This window comes from Histoplasma capsulatum, assembly GCF_000150115.1.
Source record: "Histoplasma capsulatum G186AR genomic scaffold supercont2.20, whole genome shotgun sequence".
In the NCBI taxonomy this organism is placed as follows: Eukaryota; Fungi; Ascomycota; class Eurotiomycetes; order Onygenales; family Ajellomycetaceae; genus Histoplasma; species Histoplasma capsulatum.
The window spans coordinates 67,854-86,203 of record NW_025544820.1 but is presented as its reverse complement, the minus strand read 5'-3'; the positions used below and the strand labels follow the sequence as shown (position 1 = coordinate 86,203).

The following is an 18,350-nucleotide window of genomic DNA, read 5'->3' as shown; positions in this document are numbered from 1 at the left end:
AAATTGCGCAGGCTGACACGGAGCGGACAAATGGCTTTTTATGAGGATTCTGAGTATCAATACAATATGCGAAACGGGAGTAGCCACAAAATGGTCACTGGAACATGCTCGACCCCGAAAGATACGTGCACACATACAGCTGGGGACGTACTCCAAGTTGTGGGGGATTCTCAACACGCCAAATATTTTTTCTGGAAGCTTCGTGTTGATGTGTGATCCAAACAAAGCTGGGAAAATTTCCAAGGATGTTGTTTTACGTCACATGACATGGTTGGTGATGCTGAATTACATCAGGTTGAAATTCAAGATTAAGATTTCTTTATCCATTCACCGGCAATTGAAGAGATAAAATGGGAGATGAAATGGGCCGAAATGGGCTGAAGTGAAACCGCGAGGTCAGATTGAGATCAATGGTAAAATCAAATCAAATTTAAAAATCGCCATTTAAAGGTGATGTGGTGAAGTAACTCCTTATTAAATCCGTAGAATAAATAAACCTTTCTAGTTATACCATCATTCACCCTCCCAAATTCCGGTGGTCGATTCATTTCAGGACATATCCTCAAAAATTCGCTATGTGTTTCTGAGTCCTCTATATTTTTTCGTTCATTACCTTTTTCCATCCGAAAACACTCTTGTTTAGCCTGAAGAAAGAAAATAGAGAAAGAACAATCCAGCTCGAACCATTGAACAGAGAGTGGTTCGAACTCAGTTACAAGTTGCGAGCAGTCATCGAACAGGAGTTTCCAGTTAGCGACCTATGGCATAATTATAACTAGATGGCGACGACTAGCTGAACGAACCCATTTGGACTTCTATCAATTGCACACTAGGCGGCTGTTGATTCGACTGATTATCACTCACGACTTCAAGCTCTCTTAACGTCCCTCATTGTCGGAAACGGGAGACGTGAGTCCAAATACGTGGGGCCAAACACATTTATTCTCCAGAACAATGGGTTGGCTGGGACATTACAAAACGTGAACTGGAGAGAGTTCCAGCGGGTGATGGTTACGGGCTATATGAACGCCCGGGGTTAGCAAAGGAAACAAATAGGACATTAACGGTGGAGATGATTCAATCATCCGCGATGCGGGGTGCCTGTTGGTCTAGCTGGAGAAAGGGACTCTCCCATACTAATCAACAGGGTTGTGCGACTTGAATGACCCCAGATCAGAGAAAGTATTGGAAGAGAAACCACAGATATTGACTAGACCCTAACGTCGAAGTTCACGCATGTTTCCATTCAGCTCGACTCATTGGGTGGTGATTTCGTAGGTTGTGACTGCGAAGGACTTCCAGCAATTTTCAGTCTCAATGTTGGAACTGGAACTTTCTCTTCGGGTGGAGCGGATACAGAAGTTGCAAAACATGTATTTTTGGTGGGAGTTTTTATCATTACACCTAAAGGATCAACCCTGAAGGTGGGAAGCCATCTTAAGATACTATATTTGCATGTTCATCTGTTTCATAGAAGCACATAAAAGTAACTAATCGCTTGGCATTGTGACCGCCAAGAAATACAAGCCTTGGCCATACCAATCTGATAACGCAAGCCGACCATCTGATAAAAAAAATCTCATCCGTCAAGTTGAAATTCATCTCATTTTGAAGACATTGCACCTGCCAACATCACCAATCCGCGATATTCCAGTTTTATTTCAACTGTATTCCGTATATCTCCCTGTTCCTCATTTATCAAAGTGCTCACCTCCTGTCTTTCTGGGTGCCCAAAAGGACGTACCAAGTCATACACCAGTCATACCCCGCCTTCCGACGAGATAGCCAGCTTGGAGCTCAACTATGTCAACCCTGACCGAAATTGCTTCGGAAGAAGCCTTCAATAATCATGTCTCCTCCATCCCTCCATCCGCCCTCTTAGTTCTCTATTTCCACACTCCCTGGGCTGCGCCGTGCACCCAAATGCACACAGTGCTCTCCACCCTTGCGTCCACCTATCCCGCCACTACTCCTCCCGGCATCTCCTTTGTCAGCGTAAACGCTGAAGAGCTCCCAGAGATCTCTGAAGAATATGGCGTTACGGCGGTCCCTTTTGTTGTCCTTGTCCGCGACGGCAAAACCCTCCAAGCTCTTTCCGGCTCCGACGCAGTCAAAGCCCGCGTCGCCATCGAGCAGCATGCTGGCGTGGATGCAACAGGCAGCACTACCGGTGCGGAAAAGCAATCCATCCCTCCTCCTCTTCATGCAGAACCAAGAAAAGATATCTCCACTTCCACTCCCAGTACCTCTGATACCCCTCTCGCTACCACAAACGGTGCAGTCTCAGCCGCCGCCGACCCATCGCTGCCGCCCACGAAAGACGAGCTCTTCGCCCGTCTCGATGAGCTAGTAAAGGCCGCGCCAGTCATGTTATTTATGAAGGGAACACCAAGTGCCCCGCAGTGCGGATTTAGCAGGCAGCTCGTCGGCATTCTTCGCGAAAATGGTGTGAAATATGGCTTCTTCAATATTTTGGCTGACGAGGACGTGAGGCAGGGTTTGAAGGAGTATGCCGATTGGCCTACGTTCCCCCAGCTGTGGGTGAAGGGAGAATTGGTGGGCGGACTTGATATTGTGAGTTCTCCCTTGCCCCTTTGGTGTGCATTTTGACCCCACAATCTTCCAATAGGTGTATTTTCTATCAGTATCTAATCAGCCGCTATTCACGTCCGAACAGGTCAAGGAAGAAATCGCCACAAATCCAGACTTTTTCAAAGACTATTCGGTAGCACCCCGAGCATAAGTATAAAAATTATTGTCCTCTTGTCTTTCCATGATTAAATAACGCAATTACCGTCAAGGCAGTAATATGATTTCTTCCCACGAACTCTTCTGTAATCAAACTCGTATTTTGTCACGATCCCAACAGCCACACAATGTCCTCTCTCTCTCTCTCTCTCTCTCTCTATATCCTCTATCTTTCTTTTCGTTTCTTTTCTTTTTTGCTTTCTTCCCCCCCCTTTTTTGATGACCGGGCGAATTTTTCCTTTGTCCCAAATACTGTTTCCACGCAATCGGAATCAGGCCATTTTAGCGCCCTACAATCAAATCGGGCACTTCCAAAATAAATAAAAAAAATGAATAATAAGGAGGGCGATGCATGATAGATATAACGCATGAGGTCACAAAGCCCAAGATCATATAATAATACAAAATCAATGGAAGCATGGAGAGATTGACAATCATATGCAAATACCACTGGAAGGGAGAACAAAAAGATCGAGTAAAGTACAGTGCGCAATCGCAGGTATGAGAATTTCAAATATCACAATTCCTGGCTCCTTACTTATTGCGTATTCACTACTCCGCCGACGGGAATAGAAGATTCGGGTCTGAAACGAAAATCAAAAATCAAAAATGGCCCGATCGGAGTCTGGATGACACATGTCACAGTAATAACTAAATATATCCAGATTTTGACAATCAACTTCTCTTTCAAAAAATGATCTACGGAAGTAATGACGCGAGGCCCTGAATTCCTGCCCGCTGGTCGCCTTGATTTTGATCCTTAACTCCATTGGCATCCTCCGTCGCAGCCTGCACATTCCGTGAATGCATATCCTCCACAAGTTTGCGCGTGGGGTGGTTGATCCAACTGAAGTAGTCCCGTTCGCTTAACAGGCGGAACGTCGACCTCAACGCATCCTCATCCACATACGCACCACGCAGCCACCGTTCGCCGCCGTTGTCCCCATGACCTGTCCCAGAAAGGTCAAATGCGTTCCTCGCATGCACCACGCGGCGATTTTGGAATATTACGCATTGGCCTGGCTCCAGTTTAACTTGGAATATGTTTTCTGGCTTGCCAAGCTCAGCCGCAAAGGCTTTCATGGCTCTGACGTAGAGTTTTATATCTCGACCGTCAACTAGATGCTTTGTGAGGTAGGAGGGTGCTTGGAATGGCGGGGAGTAGTTAACGTAGTTGACGTAAGGGACGGGGTTTTTCTTGGGTGGGTTTTTGAGGAATTCCTCTCCACCCTCGATCTCGATTGTAGGGTGGGAATATTGGTAATGCTGGTTATTGTTCTTGTACTCAAAACGGGTGGGAGTTTTGCAGAGAATGTCGAATAGAATGGGGTCGTTTCGTAGCAAACGTACCGCGGCCTGGAAAGTGTCTGAAAAAAGCGATTCGCCGCCTGAAAAGGAGTTTCTTAGGCAGTGAAGCAACTGGTATCCAGGTGGCTCTTTCATATATAACAGGTCCATGTGAAAGTCAAGATGTTTGTTGGTATAGGCAACGTTTTTGGCATCTGGAACACTGCGCACATCCCATGTTGAGCCGTAGAAAGAGTTTCGCAGAGGGCCCATGCGAGTTGCAATCTTCTCAACCATCTCAGGCGACTCCGGGATATCCTTGACAAAAATTAAACCCAGGTGTTTCAAAGTACGCATGGCAAGGAAGAATTGTAAATCGTCCTCCATGTAATCTTTGAATGATACCCAATGCTGGCTCTGGTCCATGATAGATTTATTCCATGACGTACGACGACCCTCCTTGGCCCGGAAAAATTTCTCAACCGCGGTCAGAGTAGACAATTGCTCTGGGGAAAATGTTGAGACATGAGATTCGTCATAACCAGGAATGTCATTGCTCCATGTCACAACCAATTGGCCATCTTGAACCTCAACAGTACGTGCGGCGATGTCACTGGGTATATCGGACATGCGAAACTCACGTTGTCTTGACGATTGGTCGACGCATTTGGGGCAGGTACATGCATCCCGCAAGCGAATGCTATCGATGTGAACGAGTTGTTGATTTGGGGTTGTGACTACCACCTTTCCAAAATCGCCTACCGTGGCAGACTCGATGGAGGAGATGACAAATGACCGAATGGACGGAGCGTCAGGTGTTGTGAGCATCCGCACGAGCGGTTTTTCCGTGGTTGATGATTCCCTAACAGGCGGAGATGGGATCTTCCTCACAATCTGTCTCGATGCCCTAGGAGCCGCATAGGCTTCGGTCGAATCACTGTAACTAGCTCGTGGAATGGAAGCGTAAATTAGTCTGCCCGCGGTCCGCCGAAGCTGGCATGAAACAGCCAGCTTCGCTCCAGCCTGGCGCAGAGGGGCGAGAGCAAGCGACATGGAGCCAATCTCCCTAGAGATCTACGTTGTCAGGCGGGGCAAGATGGCGTCTAATTGAACTGCTTGCGTGTTTGTCTGTCGTCCTTGTTGAAGATGCGGAGAGATCCTTGAGTTCAAGTTCTCAAAGATTGGAGACTTTGGTGGACAAGTTCAAATCATGTGATCTAAAAAAAATATCCCAGATAATTCTCTCCTTGCGGCGAATTCAATCAATGTCCCTATTATTATTATAATTGGTGATGTTGTTAGGGTTTCTCAAACTCCATTCCTCAGCAGGTCAAATATTTTATGTACTGTTCAGAAGGGCAGATTGACTCATGCTCTCTTTGGAATACGGAGTTAACCTTTCAAATCCTTACTTTTATCATCACTGGCAAGTAGGGGGAGATCTCTTTTCTGGCCCTGTCACTACTTTGGCTGCTCTCCGTATGTATGTCGGCTGGGGGGTTACATCTCAATGAGGAAGTGAGTGGGGCTATTTTATTAAATATCAAATATTATTCTGCAATGGCTTCTCTATCTTAATTTGGGTACTAATACATCTGGAGTTTTACAGGGCAACAGAATACAGGTAGTGGCTGCCGGTGCAACCGCTGGGCTGGTCTCGAGGTATACACCTAACTAGACATACATATATTTTATCCATGGTTGAATCTCTAACTGGCCACAGATTCTGCGTCGCACCACTAGATGTCGTTAAAATCCGCCTGCAGCTCCAAATCCACTCGCTATCAGATCCCCTTTCCCACCGTGACATCAAAGGCCCGATATACAAAGGCACCATCTCAACCCTCAAATCCATATTCCGCGATGAGGGCATAACAGTGCGCTTATTCCCCATAGAACTAACCAACTAACCAACTAACTAAGCAAAACAACTCTAGGGCCTCTGGAAGGGCAACATTCCTGCCGAGCTCCTCTACATCTGCTACGGCGGCATCCAATTCTCCAGCTACCGTGCCATCTCCAGCGCGCTCCGCACCCTCCCTCACCCCCTCCCTCAACCCGCCGAATCCTTCATCTCCGGCGCCGTCGCCGGCGGCATCGCCACCACCTCCACATACCCCCTCGACCTCCTCCGCACTCGTTTCGCCGCCCAAGGCAATGACAGAATCTACGCCTCCCTCCGCGCATCGGTCTGCGATATCGCGCGCACGGAGGGCACACACGGGTTCTTCCGCGGCGCCACTGCTGCCATTGCCCAGATAGTACCGTACATGGGCCTTTTCTTCGCAGGGTATGAAGCCTTGCGGAGTCCCATTGCCAGCTTGGAGTTGCCGTTTGGCACGGGCGACGCGGGCGCGGGTGTCGTGGCCAGCGTGATTGCGAAGACGGGGGTGTTTCCGCTGGATCTGGTGAGGAAGCGACTACAGGTGCAGGGTCCAACGCGGCGGAGATATATTCATACCAACATCCCCGTTTACGAGGGCGTGTATAGGACTATCAGGGCTATTTTGGCTTCGCAGGGGCCTAAGGGTTTGTATAAGGGGTTGACGGTCAGTTTGATCAAGGCTGCACCGGCGAGTGCAGTAACAATGTGGACGTATGAGCATGTTTTGGGGTTGTTGAAGGAGATGAATTGTGGTGATGATGAGGATGGCGGTGGAGGGATATAGTGGCGAGGCCTTGTATGTACCATTTTCCTCTCTTGGTTTGGAACTTTTTGCACGGGTACGAATTGCTTTTTGTATAATATAAGAGCGGCAACGGTGGAGTTTTCTGTTTCTCTATGGTTTATGGTAATAGAATCGGCCAAAATTGCTCTGGCTCCCTATGGTATTCAACACATAGGTTTATGGTGCGCATGAACTCTGACATTAATTGTATTTTCCATGACATCTCCATTGTCTACTTATCAAGTATTCAATTCATCCTTGCAGTTCAGTCCCCAGTCCCTCATATGGATTTTTTTTTTTTTTTTTTTTTTTTTTTTTTTTTTTTTGTTTTCATGCACTTTCCTACGGACTGCAGAATCCTTTCCATTTTGCGCTGTTGCACAAGAAGCGGTATTCCTCCACATCATCACTCTTGTTAAACAGCCACGACCCCGACAGATAACTTAGATAATTATCTTTATGCGACTTTCATTTTCCGCTTGCACTTTAGTTTCCTATGCTCTATTACTCTTATTTCCTTCGCTCCTGTACGATGCAAAACATCCCACACACAAAACAAGTTACAAAAAATCAACATCTCAAAAAGAATAGGATCGAATTAGAAGCAAGAGGATATAGTTCGAAAGGACGGCACTCGCACAAACGCTGGCGCTGGCACGAGTAGATATTAACCACGCGAAAAGATTCAAAAACAGGGGTCGGTTGATTGGGTTGGGGAAAGGGGAGGTGGGTGTATCATAAACTATTATGTTCTGTTCTCTCCCTTTTTGTCTTGTAATTCAAGTAAAATCAAAAGAAAAGAATCGTTCAAGTAATAGTTACTCGTGTCATATTTAGTATTCAACACCCTCATCACCCTCGGTGTCCAGACTATCACTAGCAACCTCCTCGTAATCCTTCTCCAACGCAGCAAGATCTTCACGCGCCTCAGAGAATTCGCCTTCCTCCATTCCCTCACCAACGTACCAGTGAACGAATGCACGTTTCGAGTACATAAGATCGAACTTGTGGTCGAGGCGGCTCCAGGCCTCAGCGATGGCTGTGGTATTTGACAACATGCTGACGGAGCGGTCGACGGGGGCGAGCTCGCCGCCCGGTACACGCATGGGCTTCTGGTAGTTGATACCAATTTTGAAGCCAGTAGGGCACCATTCGACAAGGTTGAAGGAGGTCTTGGCTTTGAGTGAAGCGACGGCGGCATTACAGTCGCGGGGGACGACGTCACCGCGGTAGAGGAGGGCCACGGCCATGTATTTTCCATTGCGGGGGTCGCAGACAACCATCTGGTTGTTTGGTTCAAAGCCTGTATGCATGTTAGGATTTTACATTCATTTGATTGGTCGGGGTGTGTATATAAAGCAGGTGATTGAATTTACATTGGAATGTAAGGTCATTGACTTTGAAGCTTTCGTGGGAGCTTCTGTTGCTGGATACAACAGGCGCATAACTGATGAGGGGGTAGTGGATACGAGGGTAAGGGACCAGGTTGGTCTGGAACTCGTTGAGATCGACATTCAGAGCACCGTCGAAGCGCAAGCTAGATGTGATGGAGCTGACAACCTGAGCGATAAGGCGGTTGAGATGTTCATAACCGGGTCGAGGGATGTCCAGGTTGCGGTGGCAGATGTCGTAGACCGCTTCGTTGTCAACGAGGAAGGTGCAGTCGGAGTTTTCGATAGTGCTGTGGGTGGAGAGAACGGCGTTATACGGCTCGACAACAGCGGTGGAGACACGAGGAGCCGGGTAGACTGCGAATTCGAGCTTGGACTTTTTGCCGTAATCCGTGGACAAACGCTCCAGGAGGAGAGCACCGAAACCGGAACCGGTGCCGCCGCCAAAGGAGTGGAAGATCAAAAATCCCTGGAGGGACGTGCAGTTGTCTATTGCAAGAGCTTCTTAGTTCCTGGTTTATTCAAACAAGAATCTATATGTACAATATCTATGCATATCTAGAATCGACAGAAGTTGACATACCAGCAACGCGGCGAATGCGGTCAATGACACTGTCGACGAGTTCTTTTCCGATGGTGTAGTGACCACGAGCATCTAGTAACGGGGGAGTCAGCAGTCTAAGTTCCCTATCCTGGAAAATAATTCCATATCCATACAGTTGTTTGCGGCATCTTCCTTTCCGCTGATCAACATCTCAGGGTGGAAGAGCTGTCGATACGGGCCAGTTCGGATCTCATCGATTGGCTATATAGTCCGTAAGTAGCCAATCCTGCCATTATTTGACTCTCAATTGAAACACTGGATAGACATACGGAAGGGTCCAAATCGACGAAGATGGAGCGGGGAACATATTTGCCGCTGCCCGTCTCGGTGAAGAAGGTCTCGAAGGAGCCTGCTTCACCAACATCTGTGGCTTCAGGGTCCAGACGCCCATCAGCCTTCAAGCCGTGCTCGAGAAGATAGCTGGAATTTAACAAACACGCCGCATTGAGGGTTAGTTATGGAGGTTAAAGCGAGATGGGATCGTCGGGACAATGAGCAAGCGGAAAGGCGGTGAGGAAATATGTGATGGATGGTAACATACAGTTCCCAAGCGCTGTTTCCAAGCTGGGTACCAGCCTGGCCGATATGGAGATGGCAAACCTACAGGAAGAATGAATTGTCAGCAATATAAAATAAATAAATAAATAAATAAATAAATAAAATGATGTATGGTGGGCGGAAGGGATTGATAAAATGCACGCATGTGTGGTTTTTAAGGCGAGGGGGTTTGATGTGTGCCAGCAAACGCGGGTTGAAATCGGGCGTGCAGGAGGTAAACACAGGGGCTCTGATTCAACAACGTACCTCGCCTCTCATGATGACAGATGTGATGCAAGACTTGGGGGAGCGAAGAAGGAGGAACAATGGAATCTGCGAGGTGAAGGAGAGCAAGCAATCACTAGAGACGGCTTTGGAAAGGAGATGGAGTGAGAGAGAGGATCGAGGAGAGGAGGAGATGTTGATGAACGCCAGACGAACAACCCTCAAACGTCCAACACGGTTAGCGCGACCTGTCGCCAAGAAAGGGGGAGGGGAGATCATGTGATGAGATGAATCCGCACGTTGCCCAGGAACATCTCTGGATCTCTGGATCTTTTTCGCCAACAACCTCGTCAACTATTAGTATAACTAAACTAGAATATTAATATAGCTGAGGCAAGGTTGATATCACAAGCACCTCGAAATGGCGCTCGCCTAAACTTAAAAACGAATTCTCACATTTTGCTCGCCGTGTTTTTAATTTTCGATTGACCAAGCAGCAGCGGCTGTGCCTAACTATCAGAAGTAGCTATATGAAGATGCCGGGAACGAGGACATGTCACAGAAGTTGCCCATTACCATTCCGCCCCGAATTGCGGCCACGTCCGTCTCCTTCGCATGCGACACGCGAGAAGCGCGAAATCCAGTCCAAAGCACCTGATGCCAATGCCTCACTGGCGTGCCCAAGAATAGCTAATTGCATACCTCGTTTTAGCCTTGCGCTTTAGACAAATATTGAATCTAGGTTGTCGCACATTCCATAGAAAGAAGTTATGGAAGCAAGTGGAGGAATTAACTTAGTAACACACATTCTCCTTCGATCCATTGATCCTTCAATCAGAGCACTTGAAGGCCAGAGGATCTCTGTGTCAGTAAGAAATTAAGCTCCTTCGACAAGAACATTTAACTGATAATATCAGACTCAAACAGATTTTTGCCGAACACTCCGCCGTTAAAAAGAAGTTTGGCAAAGGCATAGTGGTTATCTTAGTTTATTTTTGATGGTCGCGGCGAAACCTATGTACGGTACAGTCTGTACTATGTCGGGCAATCCCAGGTCCCTAACACATGAAGGCAGTATTTGACTCAAAATCTGACATCCTACATTATTGCATTATCTGCAATGTCCAGGATCATCCTGCAGGCAAATTTTATGCGTTTGGGACGCTGATTCCTCCGGAAAAGCTGGAGAAAAGTATTCATGCTATATTCAACAATGCACTTGGAATAATCATGGCGTGCATATTCCAGTCACTTCCCCCAAAAGTATTGGAAAGGCGGTTTGGCGCTATAACTTCCTGGCCATTTTCAGGCGTATGCCTGAATGTTGTTCCTCCGATATACCAACGACTTGGCCTAGCACCGACCACCCGACAGGAGTTCAAATTACGCGTGAGTAGAAGTTCTGATCTGGAGATTCGAGCGCGGCCCCGAATATAGGCGGAAACAACTAAAAGGGAGTCCAAACTCCGCCGCAACAAACCACTTGCTACCTATGCTGAAAGAATTCAGATTATCCCAAGCATTTAGAGCGGCAATAGCCCCCTCTATTCTGATGATTTGAAACAAAGGCTGATCTCAGAGTAGTGCGGCATTAATCATTCCAAGCCGCGGCGTTTCTCTCCTATTCCAGAGGTATACAATCTTGCTAGAAATCGTTGCATCAAAGTCCCCGACGTTCCTTGCCTCCTTTGGTACCAGTCAAGCAACTATCGGGGTCATATTGGGGGAAAATACATTCGTCGTGGATTCAAACAAAAACCATCATCATCTAAGAATGCCATGCAGCTACATTAGGGATTTCTGCAGTGTGGTTTCACGGAATCCGATGTCCTTGTGTGGCCCTTTAATTCGGGAAACTTCAATTGACCTGAAAGCAAATCGGGTTAGGCCACTAAGCTCTATTAAGCTCTGGCTCCTAAGGAATGGCCATGGCGAAATTGTCCGAAACGGCTCAAAGGTTATTTTATGTAGTGCAACTGGCAGGAAGGTTTCTTTAACAGAACTTATAACAGACAACGCGATCGATTGAGAGATACGCGGATACGGCTGTAAAGGATATTGTCCTGAAACGCATGGGCTTATTGTATCACGCATGCACCATTATCGTGTCTCCGGGCGAACAAGTTGACACAATCACTATAGCTGAGCGAACTTTTCCAGTTTGTCGCGGCCATTACCAATGTCCTGGAATTTCCTCATGGCTTTACACGTCTGGCTGAATTTATGTTGCCGTTTTTCGCAGGAACAGCAGGGAGCTAACAAGGTTCTGTCCGAAAATGATATCACATTCTATTGATCCTCATTTTCAAGCTTGGCTGAATAGTAAAGGGTTTATTACATAAGACGACGTTGAGTCTTTGGAGTTACGAAATGGTTCTCCGATCCAGGGCATTGTGATGCTCTGTCATGTCCTACCGGTTTCCCCCGAACAGTATCGGCAGGCCTGTCTACCACCGCCACTAATTCGGAAGCCGGAAAAGAGAGCCTGGGACCCAGACCAGAGTCAAAAAAAAACCTTCTTGCTTTATGAAAGCATTTGGTAGTCGATCTTGTGGACTCGAGTCACAAGGACATTACAGCGGGTATTGAAACTAGCATTGACCCTCGCGGTTCCTTTCAAATAGTTCTACGCTCAAGGGGTGATGATATTCCTGGTGAGTCGAGAGATGGACATCGCCAGAAAAGAAAAGGTGTACCCTCCCATGTACGCCGTGGACACCTCTGACAATGAGCCAACAGGGAGGGGGGGGGGGGGGGGGTGTTGTGTCACTACCAAAGCCTCAAATTGGGAAGAAGCTGAACATTACCCAGTCTCAGCACCTTACGGAGCCGCGATGAGGGCCTATGGCTTAATTAACTGGATGTCCGGGCGCAACAGAGGAGGAGATCGCGTCAAGATCAAATAGAGATGGCTATTTTGCTCCAAACCAGGTCTATATAGTACCATACATTGCAACAATGGTAGTTATCCATGGTTCAGTAACACTTATTACACACAGCAAGCATATGTTATTTTTGTATGCAGTTGAGTGAAAATGTAATCTTGATTTATCATGTTCTCTGGGAATATGGAGTGAACGGATTGATCAAATCTCGGAACACGTTGTGTTTTTAGATGGTTTATAAACTTGCTAGGACTATCAGATGATGATAATAGATGATAATAACAAATTGAATAAATCGCGGTATGTAGCATGTTTTAGAAAGGATCTAGGCCTAGAATACACAGAGGGTTAATCTTGGGTGTTGGCCTTTGCCCTGCACGACCGCCCCCGCCCAATCGGCAAATAATTTAGGACGGCGATCTGCACGAGAAAGGATTCGAGGTGATTGGATGGGTCATTATACGACAGGAACCCAGAGACAAGATCGACAAGAGTTCGATTGATCCGGGGGGGAAGGTAATCAAGCAGCTTGCTGAGAAGCGGCGAGGTGGTGCCACTCTTATGGCAGCAGATCTGAAGCCAGCAGCCTGAAGGTGGCCCTGTACCGGGAGGCTGACTGGTTCTAATGAATGAAAAGAGGTTTGCAAGAGAGAGACACAAACACTACACTTCATGTCTTCAGCGCGAGAACCGACGGGATTCCCATAAGGTCCTCTCTGCCTTCGAGTGTGCAATGCGAACAGCAAAATCAGAGTACGCCTGTGAGGCATTCATAAGAGTCATCCCGCCCCTCTCTTTCACGAATTGTATCCAGTCCTACTGGCTGGGGGATGTCTTTCACCAGCCGAATCATCTCAAGCTTAGGGAGTCATCCCACAGCTTGTGGACTCACGTCTCAACGTCATTGAGGAAGCTGGTACGGTTTGCGGCACCAAACTTGCCAGCGACGACGAGGAGCGTGGAAGGAGCATGAGGAGGAGCAATCATGTTCATAACTAACTAACCCGACAATATAAGTAGGTGAGGTCGCTGGTTGGCTTGGCTCAATGTTAAATGTCAAACAAACAGTTTCGGAGAACGAGGTAAAACGGGGAAAAGTAAAAAAAGCAAAAGAGAGAAACAAAAGAGAAACAGAGGAGAAACAGAGGAGAAAGAAACCAGGGATCACGCTTCATAGTCATCGCGGTCGTTCTGCGGCACCACACCTCCCATTGCTCACCACTTCTCCTTTCAACCTTCAATGTTCTCGCCTTCAAGCAGCTTGGACATGGCTTATGTCCTTGATGTATGAGAGAGTAAGCTCTCTTATCTATCTTCTGTAAAGCCTTCCAGGCATGGCTCCGTTGGTCTCCATGAGCCCACACGTTAGCCCCACCATGAATGGCCATATGTTGGGCCAGAAGTGGATGCGCAGTCCTGGGGGACTGAGTCTTTTCAAGAGTTGCTATCTGGATTCTGTTCTCTCCCTTAGTGTGTACATAGAGATCTCTCCAGCGTAGCGCGTCCCCATGCCCGGGACGTTCAACAAATATATACATGCATACATACCTTCAAGCAGCAGCAGCGACAACAACAACTGGGTCAGAGAGTACGCACCACGCAGGCCGTGGACCATGGAGTCGCCAGAGGACAGATTCCGTTCATCTGCTGTATCCACCGACCTCCTCCACCATCCTCCACCAACAAACCCACTTCACCTGGCTTGGCGGGCTTGTCGTGGCTGCGAGTTCGTCAAGCCGTTGCCGCCGTTAGTTAGCTCGCTGGGCATCATCAGTCTCGACCCGTGAACGCGGGACGGCGATGCAGGGAATAAAACCCCTCAGCCTCCACCCGGACGGGACTGGGACAGGTTTCTTCTCTTCTCAAAAAGTTCTCCACGAACGTTTCACCTGCCATTAACTGGCTTTTTGTCTTCTCATCTCCTCCTTTCTTATTCCCTCGCTTGTCCAAGTTCTACCTTCGTTTTCGATCTCTCATTGTCCCCACCCCTCTTTTTTCTTTCCTTCTGTTCTTTTTTTTTTTTTTTTTTTTTTTCTCGCTCTTTCTTTTTCACTGTCTTTACTTTTGCATATTGCCATTGCCAATTCTCGACCCCCATCGAATCCGTCACAGCTATTAGTATCTATCCTATTCCAACTACAGCGTCGCCTCAATTGGCTTTATTCACGGCTATTCCAGCTCTCTATTTCTCGTGAATACAACAGACGTCAAAGTTTTTGTTGCATCTAGCGCTATAACTCACGCCCGTTTTGCGTCCTCGTAACTACCTTCGCATTTGGTCGGACTCTTCGCCTTCACAGCTTTATATAGCCCGATCAGTGAATGAAGGAATAAGAGGGTAAAAACTCAGTAACATAAAAGGGTTACAAAACGCCGATCTATTTCAATATGGCTTCACCTATTGACGAGAACCGTGAAACGAACCCGCTCAATGAGAAGGCACGCATTCGGAATAACAGTTCTTCAGAGGATGGAACAGTGGTGAATGATAGCTCACAGCCTCCAAATTCGACAACAGATCATCTGGCTGTCCATATCGACCCGGAGCGGGAATCCCACCCCCCGCTCGCCTCACCGTCCCAAAGGTCGCAAGAGAGGGAATTGGCCCACCGTCTAGATGACGAATTGGCCTTGATGGAGGCAGAGCGTGTTGTATCGAATGAGGAAAAGCTCTCTTGCCGTGAGAAGCCTGGCCGTCCCTTGTCCATCACTCCCACACGCTCCCGACGTTCGGAACCCGTCGACGAATTCGACGCTGCAACAAACCCTCTACATGAACACGCCGCCATCTACAACCCGCCCGAAAATCCCTCGACGAGTTTGGCAAAGTTTTTCAAAAAGGTCCATGAGTCTAGTTTCCTGGTCCGCTACTTCACCTACATCACTCCACTCGTCTTGATCCTTCTAATCCCGCTGTTAGTCGGCTTGCTCGCTTATCCGGATGCAAATGTTGGAGGTGTGCGATTGCTATGGTTCTCAGTCTGGCTGGAGATCGTCTGGCTCACTCTTTGGGCCGGTCGTATTGTTGCCAAATTTCTTCCTATCCCCATGGGCCTGGTCGCCAGCGTCCTCACCAACAACTCGAAAAAGTGGCGTGATCTGGGGAAGCAGCTTGAACTTCCCGCCACCCTTTTCTTCTGGTGGCTCGGAATCGAGATCTCCTTCTTACCGACCATGACCAATCACCATATCGACGGCAGCCGCGGGACGAAGTCTTGGGAGGTCGTCGTTAACAAAATTATCGTTTCGGTCTTCGTCGGCGCAACTCTCAATTTTATTGAGAAAATCATCATTCAATTGATCGCAATAAGCTTCCATCTACGCACGTATGCAGATCGAATCGAAATCAACAAATTCCAGATCGGGAGCATGGCCAAGCTATACGCTTACTCAAAGGAAAAGATTAAAATGGAAGATTGTGACTTCGAGGAATCCCCGCAACAGACTTCCGGAATGAGAACCCCAATGCAATACGCTGGTGTGGCCCAGCGGGTTGCCCGAACTGCATTGAGCAGGGTTGGGGACGTAGCTGGAGCTGTCGCAGGTGACTTCACTGGCAAAAAGGTGGCAAGAAGTAACCACCCTCACCAAGTCGTTTTAACGCTCTTAAGCACCACGTCTGGCAGCCAGGTTCTTGCCCGCCGTATGTATCGGACTTTTGTCCGCGACGGATTCGATACCATCTTCTCTGGGGACCTGAAAGCGGCCTTTGACAACAGTGACGAAGCGGAAGCTGCCTTCACCATGTTTGACAAGGATATGAACGGTGACATATCGATGGAAGAACTGGAGGCCGTCTGCGTGGAAATCGGCCGTGAGCGCAAGTCCATCACGGCATCTCTGAAGGATCTGGATTCTGTGGTTTCCAAGCTTGATAATGTTTTTGTCTTCATCGTTATTGTGATTACCATCCTTGTGTTTTTGTCCCTCATTTCTGCGTCCACGGCCGGTGTCTTGACGTCGGCGGGTTCCACGCTGCTGGCGCTCTCCTGGCTGTTTTCTGCTACAGCTCAGGAGTTTCTGCAGGTAAGGACCATATATTCCTCTTTGCTGCCATTGCACCTATTTTGCTGTGCTTAGCTAAGCTCCGTCCTCAGTCTATCGTATTCGTTTTCATCAAGCACCCGTTTGATGTGGGTGATCGTGTTTCTATATATGGAAATACTGGCGCAACTTTAACTGGTGATGACTATTTTGTGAAAGAAATTGCGCTGCTATATACAGAATTCAAGAAGATGGAAGGGCACGTGGTGCAGGCACCCAACAGCTACCTCAACACTCTTTTTATTCTGAACCAACGGCGAAGCGGTGCGCTTGCCGAAGCCGTTCCAATCGTCATCAAATTCGGAACCACCATTCAGCAAATTGATAGCCTCCGATTACGCCTTACAGAATTCGTACGGTCCGAGAACCGTGAATATCAAGGAAAAATCCTCACCGAGCTGCGGCAGGTGACTGAAAATTACTCCCTCACTCTCAATGTGGTGTTCTTTTACAAATCAAATTGGCAAAACGAACTGCTGCGTCTTCAGCGACGCAACAAGTTCATCTGTACTCTCATGCTCGTCCTCCAGGAGGTGGGCATCGAAGGACCGCGCATGAACACGATCGGCGCGAAGCATGATCTACCTTACCACATCAACCACCAGGGAGCTCCCCCCACCTATAACGACAGCACGAACGCACCCGGCCCCGGGCCCGGACGGTCCGGGCCCGAAACGGCTGATCCACACATGGCGTCGGAATCCCGTGACGCACTGGGAGGTCTGGGCCGTGCCCAATCGACGGGTATCGGTCATCATCCTTCCATCCTCCGAAACCGCGCCGGAACGACCTCCAGCGCACGTGGCCATGGTGAATCAGTGTCAAAACACGTCGACTTCTCCCTCGGATTGTCCGAACTCAGCGCCGCCGACTCGATGTCTGACGTCCACGACGACCGCCAAAGTAGCAACCGGGTCAACCAGATCATCCGCAATGCAAATCGCGAATCTGCAGAGCGCCGCCGTCGTGAACAAGACGAAGCAGAGGCTCAGCGCCGTCTCGACTCCCTTGAACAGTCCCGTTCCCACGCGACTACCCGCACCTCTAGTGATTCCCATCCCCCCTACCTCCCCAATCCCGCTACCCTAACCCCAACCCGTGGCAGCATGTCGTCCTCCATTCACCGCAACCACCTCTTCTCCCGATTGGGAACCCGCTCTGTGAGCTCCAGAGAAGGCAGAGATCGGTCCCGTAGCCGCTCTGGTGATCCGGAAACGGCCGAAACAGAGCTTATGGAACAGGGTCGCTACAATCCAACTCGTCACAATGATTTTACTGACACGGAACCGCGTTCAGACGGTGTTCCGTTGCGTAACCCGCAGGACGATATTACTTCGGACCAGGGTCGAAGACCGCCGGCGGATGATAGGGGTTAGGTGGAAATGGGTCTGCATGGCAGGTGTGGTGAAAATACCATTTTGAAAAAAAGTTTTAAGGCATAAAGCAAATAGAATTTGTCATTTTTCCTTTTGTTTTCTCTTTTCCTCTTTCCTTTTACTTTTGTCGTCCTCCCCCCCTCGCCACCCCCTATCCTCCTGCAACGTTGCCGGCAAGTTGCGGGCCCTCCATTTTCATTCTTGCTTTATTGTATATATTTATCATTTTCATTTATAGATATACCTAGGTTTTAACCTTCGACATTTGTAGCTGCCAATTACCCCAAAGCTGCTGGAGCCATTTGAACGGTCTCATCTAGCAGGGCTTGGGTGACAGGTGAATGAGCCAATGACATATTTTCGACGTGGAAACGTATAGCCATACCATTGCGTCCTCACACAATTTGGATGATTAATGTCCCTAATTAACTAGTAGTTTTTCTAATTTTTGAGGAGGTTTTCGTGCGAAGTTCTTGAAACAAAGTCTATAGACCAGTTCTGTTTAACATTTGGCCTCGCCATAACCACGGAATACTACAATTCATGTACCCTGCACACTAACTGCCGCGATAAGTTATGAGCAA

General features: G+C 48.1%; 7 protein-coding genes across 7 annotated transcripts; 4 read left to right on the top strand and 3 right to left on the bottom strand.

Moving 5' to 3' along the window:
- Positions 1 to 1,803: 1,803 nt before the first annotated feature.
- HCBG_09005 (monothiol glutaredoxin-4) lies at positions 1,804 to 2,743 on the top strand (the record flags this gene model as incomplete). The annotated part of the gene is made up of 2 exons (XM_045436054.1): positions 1,804 to 2,574; positions 2,678 to 2,743. 2 exons carry the CDS (start codon positions 1,804 to 1,806, stop codon positions 2,741 to 2,743), a joined length of 837 nt encoding a protein of 278 aa, XP_045283206.1.
- Positions 2,744 to 3,103: 360 nt separating this feature from the next.
- On the bottom strand, positions 3,104 to 5,088 carry HCBG_09004 (gamma-butyrobetaine dioxygenase; the record flags this gene model as incomplete). The annotated part of the gene is made up of 1 exon (XM_045436053.1): positions 3,104 to 5,088. One exon carries the CDS (start codon positions 5,086 to 5,088, stop codon positions 3,448 to 3,450), a length of 1,641 nt encoding a protein of 546 aa, XP_045283205.1.
- Positions 5,089 to 5,520: 432 nt separating this feature from the next.
- HCBG_09003 (mitochondrial deoxynucleotide carrier) lies at positions 5,521 to 6,704 on the top strand (the record flags this gene model as incomplete). Its single annotated transcript, XM_045436052.1, has 4 exons — positions 5,521 to 5,553; positions 5,645 to 5,697; positions 5,759 to 5,912; positions 5,973 to 6,704. The coding sequence occupies 4 exons, from the start codon at positions 5,521 to 5,523 to the stop codon at positions 6,702 to 6,704; spliced, it is 972 nt and encodes a 323-aa protein (XP_045283204.1).
- A 449-nt stretch (positions 6,705 to 7,153) lies between these two features.
- HCBG_09002 (tubulin alpha chain) lies at positions 7,154 to 9,538 on the bottom strand (the record flags this gene model as incomplete). Its single annotated transcript, XM_045436051.1, has 7 exons — positions 7,154 to 8,007; positions 8,081 to 8,584; positions 8,679 to 8,750; positions 8,813 to 8,900; positions 8,969 to 9,119; positions 9,241 to 9,299; positions 9,504 to 9,538. The coding sequence occupies 7 exons, from the start codon at positions 9,513 to 9,515 to the stop codon at positions 7,538 to 7,540; spliced, it is 1,356 nt and encodes a 451-aa protein (XP_045283203.1).
- Positions 9,539 to 10,691: 1,153 nt separating this feature from the next.
- Positions 10,692 to 11,720, top strand: HCBG_09001 (uncharacterized protein; the record flags this gene model as incomplete). Its single annotated transcript, XM_045436050.1, has 4 exons — positions 10,692 to 10,850; positions 11,041 to 11,093; positions 11,349 to 11,418; positions 11,604 to 11,720. 4 exons carry the CDS (start codon positions 10,692 to 10,694, stop codon positions 11,718 to 11,720), a joined length of 399 nt encoding a protein of 132 aa, XP_045283202.1.
- A 974-nt stretch (positions 11,721 to 12,694) lies between these two features.
- Positions 12,695 to 13,961, bottom strand: HCBG_09000 (uncharacterized protein; the record flags this gene model as incomplete). Its single annotated transcript, XM_045436049.1, has 3 exons — positions 12,695 to 12,968; positions 13,239 to 13,341; positions 13,895 to 13,961. The coding sequence occupies 3 exons, from the start codon at positions 13,959 to 13,961 to the stop codon at positions 12,695 to 12,697; spliced, it is 444 nt and encodes a 147-aa protein (XP_045283201.1).
- A 528-nt stretch (positions 13,962 to 14,489) lies between these two features.
- On the top strand, positions 14,490 to 18,135 carry HCBG_08999 (mechanosensitive ion channel family; the record flags this gene model as incomplete). Its single annotated transcript, XM_045436048.1, has 2 exons — positions 14,490 to 16,372; positions 16,444 to 18,135. 2 exons carry the CDS (start codon positions 14,735 to 14,737, stop codon positions 17,764 to 17,766), a joined length of 2,961 nt encoding a protein of 986 aa, XP_045283200.1.
- Between the last annotated feature and the right edge of the window lie 215 nt (positions 18,136 to 18,350).